General features: G+C 34.5%; 1 protein-coding gene across 4 annotated transcripts in view; it reads right to left on the reverse strand.

Moving 5' to 3' along the window:
• Window positions 1–13,423, reverse strand: part of LOC140170431 (kelch-like protein 20) — a 187,237-nt gene that overhangs the window by 64,553 nt on the left and 109,261 nt on the right. For 2 of the 4 annotated variants that reach the window (XM_072193803.1, XM_072193802.1), the window contains exon 4: window positions 7,967–8,023. The exons of the other annotated variants lie outside the window; for them this stretch is intronic. In XM_072193803.1, the coding sequence (XP_072049904.1) occupies window positions 7,973–8,023 (51 nt within the window). In that variant the 3' untranslated portion in view covers window positions 7,967–7,972. The remainder of the gene's footprint in view (window positions 1–7,966; window positions 8,024–13,423) is intronic. 4 annotated transcript variants of the gene reach the window in all.

Consider the following 13,423-nt stretch of genomic DNA (forward strand, 5'->3'; position numbering starts at 1 on the left):
CTTCAACATAAAAAGTCCAAGTTTTCAGGTATTTTCTCAAAATATCAAAAGCTATCTTAAGAACCACTGAACCAATAGTAGGCTTGTTTGTACTCATTTTAATGCATTTTTCATGCTGATTCCAAATATAGTCATGAAAATTCACATTTCACCCGCCTGAAGAGAGTTAAGGGCTGGGGTATGAACGTTTGGACAGTATTTATTTTGGGACATCAGAGCATCAGACATATCGAATTGCATTCTGAATACGAAGAATGTCATTCTGATATCAAATAATTTTGAAATTCGCAATTTAATACACATTTTATGGCAAATCATTAAAATTGATATTTTTGATATTTAACAGTACTTGAAGTAAACTTTATAAATCTGATGATTTATACTTAAAGTGTATGTAGGTGGGATGAAAAGCCGACGATCAATTGAAAATTTTGACCTTTCGTATTGAAGATATGGATTTTTTTCCAAAAACACCAAAAAAAATTAGGTCTTTTTGGGAAAAAATCCATATCTTCAATATGAAAGGTCAAAATTTTCAATTGACCGTCGGCTTTTCCTCCCTGCTACATACACTTTAAGAATATATCATTAGATTTATATAATTTACTTCGAGGACTGTTATATATCAAAAATTCGAAAAGTATCAAATTTTTATAATTTGCCATAAAATTTGTATTATATTGTGATTTTCAAAAAATGAAAATTATTTGATATCAGAAAGACATGCTTCGTATTCAGAATGCAATTCGATAGGTCCGAGGTGCTCTCATGTCCTACAAAAAATACTGTCGAAACTCAATAAACGCTCATTTTAGATCCCTTAATGACACTTGACAGTGCAAATTCCATATGAATTGGGATGTTCGAGTTAAAATACATACACCCCCTCTCGAAGATATGACTCTAATCTTCTACATAGGGGTGTAGATTTGAAATGGAGTCACCTATTCAGGTCAATCCATTTAAAAGATGTGTGAAAGATTAAGCGCATGTCTTCCATAGGGGGCCGGATTTTTAACTGGAATAGCTCATTAGCATCACAATGGCTCAATGGATCGTTAGAATGGCGCGAACATTTTGACAGACAGTAATTATGTAAAATGTGACTTCTGCACTCATTTTGTATGGAGGATGGTAATTAGGTATAGCCTAAGTATTATGGAGAGATTGTAAAATAACATATTGACACACCCACATCATACACACACCCCCACCCACCCCACCCCCACCCCACATCCCTATAGCCCTGTAGCAGTACATCACATAGGCGGCCTATCCCTTTACACTCAGCAGATCCACGACCAATAGAGGTTATCCACTTTACTCATGTGTGACTTCTAACAAAAGGCGCTGATTCCCGTAGTATTCCTTATTCAAACCAATTCAATGCATGACCTCGAAGTTACCTGCATGACTCTTGGCGGGCTATTTTGAAACAGTCATGGTTGCACATGCAGGTACTTCTTTTGAAAGTCCTTAACAAGGTATAGCAGTCGTTGATAGGATATGCAGCTTATATAGACGAATCCAATTTCACGCATTCCTACACCTCAATGGCAGCTATAGCCGCGACGGGGACCCAGCTATCTCACCTAAAATGTGAAACGATGCGGCCTTGAAGGGTATTTTAAACTGCATTCTATCACCCGTGTTACACGTAGACAAAAGAATGATGACAATTTACAACACAAAAGAATCTAACATCGAATTTTAAGCGGCTTTAATCCACCCAATTGGGCAGTCACAACACCAGTTAGGTGCTGCGGGGACCCTAAATGACCGACCAAATCCTGACCATGACTTGACTCGTTGGATTCGTCTATAGAACGGCACGGATAACCTCTATACACGCACAAACATTGTGGTGTCAGGTAAATGGATAAAACAATCTTGCTGCTATAGTCCGTTTTCCAGATTAATGGTTTCCAACTAAAAACAATTCACCTTCGCTAGGTAAACAAACTAAAAAGTGTTACTAATCTTGAGTGGAGACATACTCAACCCCTCCAACACATCCCCTCATCTCCACACACCCCGCACACACAAACCCGCAGCCCCCTGTTTAATTTCAAGATTTTGCCTCAACAAAAGGTAAAAGTATAGTGGTGACTGTCGGGACGCATAGTTTGCAACCCACTCGTTCACTACACTGGGAATGGCAGACGCACTATGAATATAATTTATTTACTTTCTGATATCTAAAGATAACGGTTGGGGCTTACATGTAAGGAAATTAAATGTCTTGAATACGTGTGGCAAAGATGTTATAAAAGATTAATCGAAATTTATATTTATTTATTTATTTATTTATTTATTTATTTATTTATTTATTTATTTATTTATTTATTTATTTATTTATTTATTTATTTATTTATTTATTTATTTATTTATTTATTTATTTATTTATTTATTTATTTATTTACTGATTTATTGATTTATAAATTATTATACAATAGCCGACACAAAAACGCAAAACATCGCGTATGTTTTTTAGAACCAGCGCATTTGTAATATATTTTGATACATCCAACAACACCTCATATATACCAGGGTGCACACTCAAATCCCAGGTTTATTTCATACACTAGCTAGTATACCCTAGCCAGATATTGACCTGTTTAAATACAATTATAAGTCTAAATATAGCAAATTTGATAACTCTATAATGATATGATAACATCGCAATATTATTACCAAGCGTTCCAGATATATGCATTATGTTATACGTGCAGGATTATGGAACACATCTTGCGACATTAGGCCGCATGAAACTAATTTTTTGTTTTTCATAATTTGACGAGGGTGGGATTTTTTTATGTTTTTTTTTATATATTTAAGTGTACTTTTTTTGCAATGCCTTCCTTAAAATGATTCATGTTACTTAATTTACCTTTTGGTCATCATAATAAATTGTTGGAGCTTTAAAATCAAAAATTATACTTAATCATTGAAAAAAAAATATAGACCAACATGCGGGCTGGATGATACCCAATTTTGTTTAATGCTCTGCGTGTTAGCCACAGGCTTCAACATAAAAAGTCCAAGTTTTGAGATATTGTCTCAAAATATCAAGAGCTATCTTAAGAACCACTGAACCAAAACTAGGCTTGCTTGTACTCATTCTAATGCATTTTTTACGCTGATACTAAATATGGTCATGAAAATGTATAATTGTGTAATTTATAATTTTATAATTTTTTTTTAACTTGTCGTCTGCAGTCGACACCCGCGTGGAGAGAGTTAACATGCGGCCTTATGAACTAGTTCAGAGGATTTCTCCCTACTTTATGAATATAGGAATTGAATAATAATTTATTATTACTTATCGTATGGGAAGTACTACATGGATCTCTTCTTAATCTAACACCAAATCTGAATTTATCGCTGAGCGAGAAGCGATTTAATTATTCTTTTGTCCAATTAGATAACGCTTTTCTTAACGGTAATCGAATGGGCGATTCCAGTTGAAATCCACACCCCCTATTGAAGACATGAGTTAATCTTTCACACAGAGAGTACGTTTTCAAAATTTCGTTAACTGCATGGGTGGCTCCATTTGAAATCTACACCCATGTGTAGGAGATTAAGGTCATATCTTCCATAGGGGGTGTGTGCATTTCAATTGGAACAGCCCAATACGCACTACCTCATCGGTCAAAAAACACAATCGCCCATCACTCGCTCATGGAATTAAGCATAATGCGGCCCATACACGATCAAGATTGAACGTGTATGGGCCGCATAAGGACCAGTGGAAAACAGGTTGTTCTCGATTTTGCTTATAATTTGTTGAAAATGTATAATAAATATCCGGGTTTTTGTGGTTGCTACTATCAATATGATATAAACAGTGATTTCTATATGCATTTCTATTTTCTATTAATGAATAGTAATTTTCTGAGTTGTAAAGAGACTACAAAGGCAACATCAAAAGTACTTTACATTATTCACGCAGATTATCAAAGGTAACCATGGTAACCCATGCAACATTTTGTACAACTACATTATTCCTGACTTCACTCAGTGAAATTGTTGACTAATAACATTGTAACTTACATTCTATTTGTTTGATGTTTATACAAAGAGATACGAGCATAATACACGCTCATGCAACACAAGAATTGTTCACGCCTCCACTTCCGCGTACACACCCCACCTATAGTCCCCATACAACACTCGCATACCCCCGAGGAGTCGAACTTCACACACATACCCCACCCCACCCCACCCCACACTCCAACACCCACACACTCACATATCCCCAGGGTAACAAACATTATACACATACCTCCACCTCTTCACTCCAAGACCCACATACGGACAAAGTAACAATGATCAACAATGTGATTTTACCACTTCCCGGAATTCCATTTCGAAATATCATGCAGCATCCAGTGCTCTTTATATAATTGTGGTGCGCTCATTCAACATCCACATACCCAACCTATATACAATGCCCTCATACAACACGAACATATCACCCGGGTAACAAACATCATACACATACCCCCACCCCTTCACTCCAAGACCCACACGGACAAAGCAACAATGATCAACAATGTAATTTTACCACTTCCATTTCGAAATATCATACAGCATCCAGTGCTCTTTACATAATTTTGGTGGGCTCATTCACTCCAACTGACAGCGCTTAAAACGCACCCCGTCTCAAATCGGGCTACCCAAACACACCATCATGTTTGTATGCTATATAGATAATAAGTCCTACATCAGATTCGGTACCACGTTCATAGGTAGCCAAATTATACGTGTTCTGACTATTCAATTGCCTGGTCCTCAATTTCCCGCCAGAATTGCATGAGATCAACAACATTCAATTATGTGGTATATGTAAAGATATACCTTAAAGATATACCTTACATGTAACGGTTACTTACACCTGTGTACTATGGTTCATAAATGTTGACATGTTACCTATGCAGGAAACCGGTCAAATCCGTCTCCCAATCTACGCGGATGAATATTTTAACACATTGTGTGAAAAAATAGTATGTTTGTGATTAGAACGTAACTTAAGCTGAAGTTACATTCTATAGCGCAAACGATAGATGTTTGGCTATGACCAATGTAGTGGCTTGTTCTTTCCAAAGTAATAAGAAACGACACTCCCCATTGGTCACATCTAAATGCTTGTCGTTAGCGAATAAAGTATGGATTCAGCTTTATTGTACACGAGACAGGTGTTACATGGTAAAAGACATGATATTATGTTAAGAATTTTTATAGTGTGTCCCCTAGAAAAATTACATGAAATTACATTTCATGATTTGACCACAATATATATCATGCTACTCCTGGTTTTAGAGCCGCTAAAACAAAAAATAAGAACACATTTATTGCTTACATCTAGGTATCAGACCAATAGCTGCAGTACAGCGGTGTTTATCAAAAGATATTTTCGACAAAATGTTAAAATGAAATAAAGGATTTAACCTTTTGGAAGGATATAAACGCATTATTCAGAGTCAAAGTTCTCTAGAATGCAAGAGGAGTTGGGAAGCTTTAATTACCTGCATTCGAGTAACTTGAAATCTGGACAACAATAAACCATAGAGTCAGAGACACTGAGGCCCCAAAATACTACAAACATATGCAGATCCATGCCCGGTAACAGATAGGTCTACTCCGATGACTTCCTGATGAATCGACTTGACCATATGTTTTGACAGAAAACGACTGCGCTGGCTGACCAAGAGACTAGTTCCAACATGAATGGAGGTAAATTAACTTCAGCCAATATGGCCAACTTCGGACAATGACATTAGATTCCAACTTGTAAATGAATAACTGTTGCAAATCCAAAAAATACAGGGGACGGCTTGCGTAATACCCTGATATTCATATCGTTTCAATTTTTTCAATTAAAGATTTTATCAAGTAGCCCAAGTGTAAATCAATAATAATACATCATTCTTGAGTATAATGTTTGTTCAATAATATTGAACATTTGTTGCCAGTTATATACATCGTTTTGGTACATTAAAACGATAAAATTAAAAAGAAAGAAAACGAAACTTATAATTAGTAAAAGCATAAACATAAATATAATAATGACATGAACAAAAGTTACTGAAATATAATGTTATGATTAAATAAATTCACTAAATTGATACATAAAACTATATAAACAAATTAAAATCGAATACACATAATCTGAAACAAAACAAGAACATTTAACTATTAAGATACCTAGGGGACGCGACGAGAAGTCAGCTTATATTATATTAAAAAGTTTAGTCTCGAATACCATACCTATACCTTATAATAAAACATAGGACCAAAGAAACTGAGGTGAACAAAAAAACACGAATATAACATGAACTTAGAGTGCCTAAACGATACAAAAACATAATAACACACTAAAATCAATATCACAACATAAACAAACTAATACTTACAAAAATATACTGAAAATAATCCTAAGTGATAAGCAATTTACAAAAATATAAATTAATTTATTTGCGCTCGTAAAATATAAAAGTACTCTTAAAGTATATTCAGATTATGGCCCATTAGCATAATGTTGCATAATCTCCGCGGTACTTTAATGGCACTTTTATATTTCAATAATGCAAACATTTTAAATCATATTTATGTAATTACAAATAGGATTTTATTTTATTTAAAAGCTAGAAGTATATATGTATTATTTTATTATATATACACGGACTTAATAACATAGAATTTTAATTTCGCTGCATATAGATATAAGCCACACATTATTGCAACACAAAAAGCACATTGTCACTTAAATATTATACTTAAATACATTTAAGCAAAAGCTGAAGGGAGCACCATAGAGTGGATTCAATCACTATACACATATACACCAGATTTGTATGTAATGATCCCGGCATAAATGAGTAGACATTATGTAGTGTTCTCTCTTAAATGAGTTGATATATTAATTAGTGTGCACGTGACAACATGGTGCACACGATGGTGCATTTTAGTGTATTTCGGACGGTCTGCACAATTTACATACGCCATCACAACTTTTTGCATGTTATGTTTCTGCTATCCCATAATGCATTATTCTATGGTATGTCACGTGATATGCGCAAGAGCAAAATAATTGTTTTTGCGCAATAGTTTAAAAATATGTATATCCAAATAAAATGTGTTCTAAAAGACATACCAGAGTAATACATTAATGGAAGTGTTACCATGAAGCCCTGTACATTTTGGGATTTTGTTTAATTAATAGGCCTAGAAAACAAACAAAAAACAGACATGCGAAGTTCAATTTTAGTTTTCAAATGCATGACAATTGTAAGCTATATTGTATATTGGATAGCAAACTGAAATTTAACTGCAATTTCATCTTCATATGAATATTGCATTGGAATAAAATGTCCAAACAAAATATATTAAAAGTAAATTTCATTTTTTTATAGCCATGCATTGTGAGTAAAGCGTCATCGGTTGAGCAAAACTTGCTGTTTTTATATGTAGTTAAACTTTTAGCATATAATTATGGCAATAATAACAAAAACTTTTATACAAAGTCTGTTAAATAATTTAATTTCGATACAACCATGCCAAAATTATCTCGAAAATATGAACACAGATAAACAGTTGATAAAAAACTTCACATCACATTTTGAATCAATTGAAACCATGAACTTTGACCTTTTCGGTAAATCCCATAAACCTTTGCGATTTGACCTGTACATAGGTCACGCCTATGCGCATATCGTTAACAATAATCGTTACTGCGCAGTAACGACGTTGAACTGCGCAGTAACGATGTGCGCATCGGCGTGACATTTGCAGAGGTCCACTCGTAAATGGCATTTGAGATGTACTGAAAAAAAATCAATAGACAACATGAAAACTTACAGTCACAATTTGGACAAACGTTTTTGATTGAATAAATAGAATGCATGCAAAAAGTTGAAGTCAGGCGTTGCAGTCCGAATGGTGTTTGTTTGTTTGTTCCTACCTGTTTTTATAGCTTTACTCCAGTACACAATGATCGAAACATCCCGCATTTCCGTCTCTAGAGGGGGGTAGAATAAGTCACGTGATTATTAGATTTAAAAAAAAAACAAAAACCCTTCCGAAAATCATATTAGGATAAAATGGCATTCGGAATAAAGTTTTATATTTCGTAATCACTACACATAGTTGGTACTTCGGATATTGACACTAAACGTAGGCTTGGCAAAATACCATTAATAAAAATTCCTTTAAAAAGGAAATGGGCGTACCAAAGAAAAGTGCCCATGATGTAGGGTATTGTAAATTTTTGACATCAGTAACTCTCTTCATTTTTAGTACCTTTGCATATTTCTTGGTATAGCTATGTAACATAGATTGTGATAAATGTGAAGAAATCTAATCAAAGGTTTTCCCACATTTAAATATTTGAAATTCGAACGAAAAAAACCAAAACAAAACTGCCCGAAAAGTCAGCGTACTAGTGTCGATACCCATGCAGACTAAACTATGTGGTAATGCTATTATAATGTGTTTTGACCAAGTACACTATTAACGTAAGTTTGTGTTTAATATGGACTTCACACTAATAGGAAACTAAAGGATCTTAATTAGAATATATAAGGGAGTAAATACAAAACTTATTGAAATTTACATTGTTATTTTTATTTTTAATATCTTAACTAACCATGCATTTCTTGCATTAGCCTAATGAACGTTCATTGCATACTAGTGCGGGTCCCTGTAAACTTAGTTAGTTTTTTCTGCCCAAAATGCATTATTTAAGACGCATATAGCACATGCATTTAAATAAAGTAAGAAAGATAGAAAGGCAAGGTTTAGAACATACACATAACAGCAAATCAAAGAGGCTCATACAAAAAATTTCATGCTTTAGCTCTTTTTTTGTTTTTGCTTTAATAAAAGTTCCTTGGGTTCGAAAAAACATTTTGCGCAACACAATCGATTTACTGCAGTCGGCTTCATGCACAGTCACGCTTTGCCCTGATTGAATAGAAATATATTTTGTGTTTTGTTTCTTTGGAATAGATAATTAAATGAGATTAAAGTAAATTGTGTTTAAGGCATTTTCAAATGGCTTAATTAATAATAATTAAAGTAATTAAACAAATGACAGAAAATTGGAATTATTACACTGTTAAATCTGTTGTGTAAGAAACTACACAGCGCTGTTTACTATATCAACCTATTGTTAAAAATATCACCCAAATTGTGTAAAATGTTACTTAACTTTGCTAGCTCCATAGCGCGGTTTAGTTTTTACACACCGTTTTAACAGTGTAAGTAATATGTATGTAACTTATAATTTAAAAAATATGATAATATAAATCGAGAAATGAAAAACATCGAGTTTGAAAGAAATTGATGAAAGACAAAAACTTAATTAATTAATCAAAACACATGAAAATAACTGAAATAATTAAAAACACATAAAATACATTTTGACATCATATCGTTCATGCTATTAGTTCTCGGAAAATCCACAAGGCAAATTGCATAATATTCAATAAATTTGGTAAAAGTCATCAATATATATTTTTCACTATAGCAATTTCTTACATCAGAAGTAATTATGCGGAACATGATTGCAATTTTCATTTGGATAAATCGTTTAAAAGAAAAAGAAAAAAGAAAATCATTTTGTTCCCTTGAGTATTAAAATTGTAATTTCCCAAACGTCTCATCGTTTCCTGACTATAGATATCTTGAGAAAATCTTTGACAAACGATTGTCAAAATAGTTGCATTTTGATCCTCATTGAAATTGATAAGATGACGCTGACGAAGCTTCGAGTCAATCATAGATAAAATTCCAATTGACTTGAATCTTTTTGATCTTGTATTATGCAAATATATGTGCAAGTTATGACAATTGTTCGTACCAAACCATTTCCATATTAATTGCAGATTATAACCAAATTATAAAAAAAAAGTAACGGAGGAACTGAGTTAATAGTTGCTATTATCATGATAATATCCTGCTCGGAAACTATACCTCACATTACAGTTAATCGCCTGATAACTATTATAATACACCGCCTTTCTTACAGCAATTCTGATTGGCTGATAATGCGATATTTTCATCTGAATGACCAATTAAAATACTGCTTCTAAACATTTAACTTCAATTCTCTTCAGCGGAGCCCTACCATGCACCATTCTTACTCTGTTGCTCAATAAAGCATACTAGTAGTATAGTGTTCTCCAATCCAGGAAAAAAAGGTTGGCACACTTTGCCTGTCTTTTGGTATATCTCTTCTCCCGCTCCCCCCAATTCAATGTTGGACCAAGCCATGTTGTCAACAGGTCCGTGAGACCCTCCAACATTGAAAGATGGGGAGTGGGGAAGGTGAGATATAGGGGAGTCTGGACTTCACATATATAGCATGCATGTTTCACTCGCCTCTCCAATTTTGATAGGGCAGGCATTTCCATTGTTTAGTGCAAGTGTGTCAACTATTTTTTCCCTGGATTGTTGTTACCAAACAGCAGGTAGAACTCACAGGGTTAACTATATTTTAAAGATAATGATAGTATTTCTTGTCGTAGCTTTATCATTCTTGATACATGCAAATTATCTAGAGTAATCGTCGAATGCGCCACAAATTACAAGAAGTGTGATGAGAGATATTGTGATGCAGAATATTATTCCAAATAATAGAAATAGAATACTTAAATATAATTATAGTAAAATGTAAACAATGTAAAACATCCGGGTATTGAAGTAACACCACAGGTAATATAGCAAGTGCAGTATTCTAAATAGCTTCGCATCATCACAACTAAAACGATGAAAATTAAACCTTTTGTTAGATTTATTTGAAGCAGTTTGTTTAGTATTACATTAAAAAGACACACCGAGATTAGAATTGACACTTTAAGTGCCGGGTTTGAAGCTATCGTTTTGAAACCGCTAGAAAGCCTAGAAGGCTTCATTCAGAATGCTATTTTTCCGACACCCTATTTTCGTAGCCGAGTTTATCAAATTTCCTTCTTAAAGGAATTGTCAGTGGTTTGTCGAACCAGAATAGATTAAAATGTATCAAAATTTTAAGTTGTGCAATTTCAGAACAAGCATAGATTTGCAATGAAGCGGCAAAATGTCAAACATGAAGGCAATTGACCTTTTCGGGATCTCCCATAAGCCTTTGCGGGTAAACCTGAGATGTCGTCATTTGACGTCACGCCGATGCGCACATCGTTTAGCGAATATCGATACTGCGCATTTCAAAGCCATGAAGTGCGCAGTAACGATGTGCGAATCGGCGTGACGACATCTCAGGACTACCCGCAAAGGCTTATGGGATTTACCGAAAAGGTCAATCTGATAAATCTGACATCAATACTTCTATTATCGCACCTGCAAGGCTGTCGAATTCGAATACTTAACTACCAGTCGACACTGGGATAGCAATTTTCAATATATTATACAGAAAATCACAGATAATCCATTTAATCATGTTAATCTGCACAATGGTATATTCCAGTTGAAATCCATACACCCCCTATGAACTTAATCTCCCACACAGGAGGTGTATGTTTCAAATGGAGTCACCCATTCAGGCAACCCCGTTTGAAATTCACACTCCCTGTGTGGGATATTAAGTTCATGTGTTCCATAGGGGGTGTGTATTTCAACTGGAATTGAAGTGAAATCAAAACCCATCTGCTTAAATTATACCCAAACCTGATCAAAGTTCTTTAACTAATCGCGAATGCCCTAAATACCATGACAACGGACAATAACCATGGATCTTCTTAAATCACCACTGAAATCTAAGACGAAATACAACATGACTCCCTCCAGCGATTTATCAAAGGCTATTCCAGTTGAAATCCACACTCCCCTATGGAAAACATGTCCTTAATTTGCTGTTTTTTATTAGATAACGCGCCACCATATTGTTTCTCAAACAGAAAAGTAGAATGAACGATGTCCTTAATCGTCCACAGAGGGAGTGTGAATTTCAAATTGGGTAACCTGAATGGGCGACTCCATTTGAAAAATTACACTGTGGGAGATTAAGGTCATGTATTCCATAATATGAGTATATGCATATTAATTAATCGAGATATAAACATTTCCAACTCCAATAATTCCCTATTCTTACATATTTCATCATTTTCTCTCCGAAGATTCTAGTAATTTATTTGCTCTAATGCTATGCCATATGACATTTGATAACTAAAATAGGTCTCCAATTCTTGGCGTCACCTGAGGGTTCCATTTGCCATGCCATTTTAACACCCTACTTTTGTAGCCTAGTTTGACATATGTCTTTCCTAATCTAGAAAGCTGGAGAATAAAGTCAAGTCCTATAAACCCCGTCTAAATCCTACATAAAACGTAATAATGCTCTTGAACTACATGTAATCACTTATGCACCATTATGTCATGGAAACATGCCAACGGACAATAACTCCTGATCCTCTTTGACACGTGACATGTTATGACTATTTCTCTCTGGCTCTCTCGCGACATGTTGACGATGAAATCCAACATTAACATGGCTTTAAGCTATCTATTATTATAAACGTCAATTGCAATATTATATTATTTTAATGCCAACCCTTCATAATCTTATTTTTTATAGGTTTTTCTTTTGCTTAGCCCTGACGATTCCAGTAAAATATCTTGTTTTTTAATTCTATGCTTTATTATATTTGAGCAAACCTGTGTGTCTCAAATTGTATTATTCAAAACTCCTTTGTAGTTTTTAAAGCTCAAGATGAAGTGAATTATATTTAACAAAAACAATAAATGTGTAATTCCCTCTAAGTATTAATGCCACGGCATTGAACCCCCCCCCTCTTTCTTGATTTCGCTCATTCTCTTTCCTTCTCTTCAGTCAATCGGATTCAGATGTCAAGTTTGAGGAAAACCAAGTTCGTCATATTCTTGCACCTTTCACTTCCAGTCACCCAGTCTAGCCCTGTCTCTACTTTTACGCCATCTAGCCCTGTCTCTACTTTTACGCCATAAACAAAACTACGGATCTCCATTTTCTTGAATCACCCGTTAGACGCTCACTTCCTTTACATAATGTATGTTGCCTATTTCAACAAAATCCCTTCCTGGTGCACCAACTGAAGAAAGAAAATAATTAAACCATTGACGTTTATATCCTACCTGCACTAAATAAGGCCTAGATTCTCAAACCAAAAAAACAACGATGTTCAAAATGTCATGGTAATAAGCTATGGTATTTTGTGATTCTCTTAAACATCGATGACACAATGCAGACGTTGTATCGCAAAATGAGATAAAGAACATCCAACATGGCTTCCAGCGATATACCCAAAACTAATCAGTATCGATTGGCAAGGCAAAGTTTATCTAGCGCCACATTCTGTCAATTTCGTATGCCATTTTCTTCTTTAGGTGCCAGGGAAGTTTAAAGGTACATGTACAATCGGAGATGATCTTCTCTGATACAATG

Source organism: Amphiura filiformis, chromosome 14 (genome assembly GCF_039555335.1).
Source record: "Amphiura filiformis chromosome 14, Afil_fr2py, whole genome shotgun sequence".
In the NCBI taxonomy this organism is placed as follows: Eukaryota; Metazoa; Echinodermata; class Ophiuroidea; order Amphilepidida; family Amphiuridae; genus Amphiura; species Amphiura filiformis.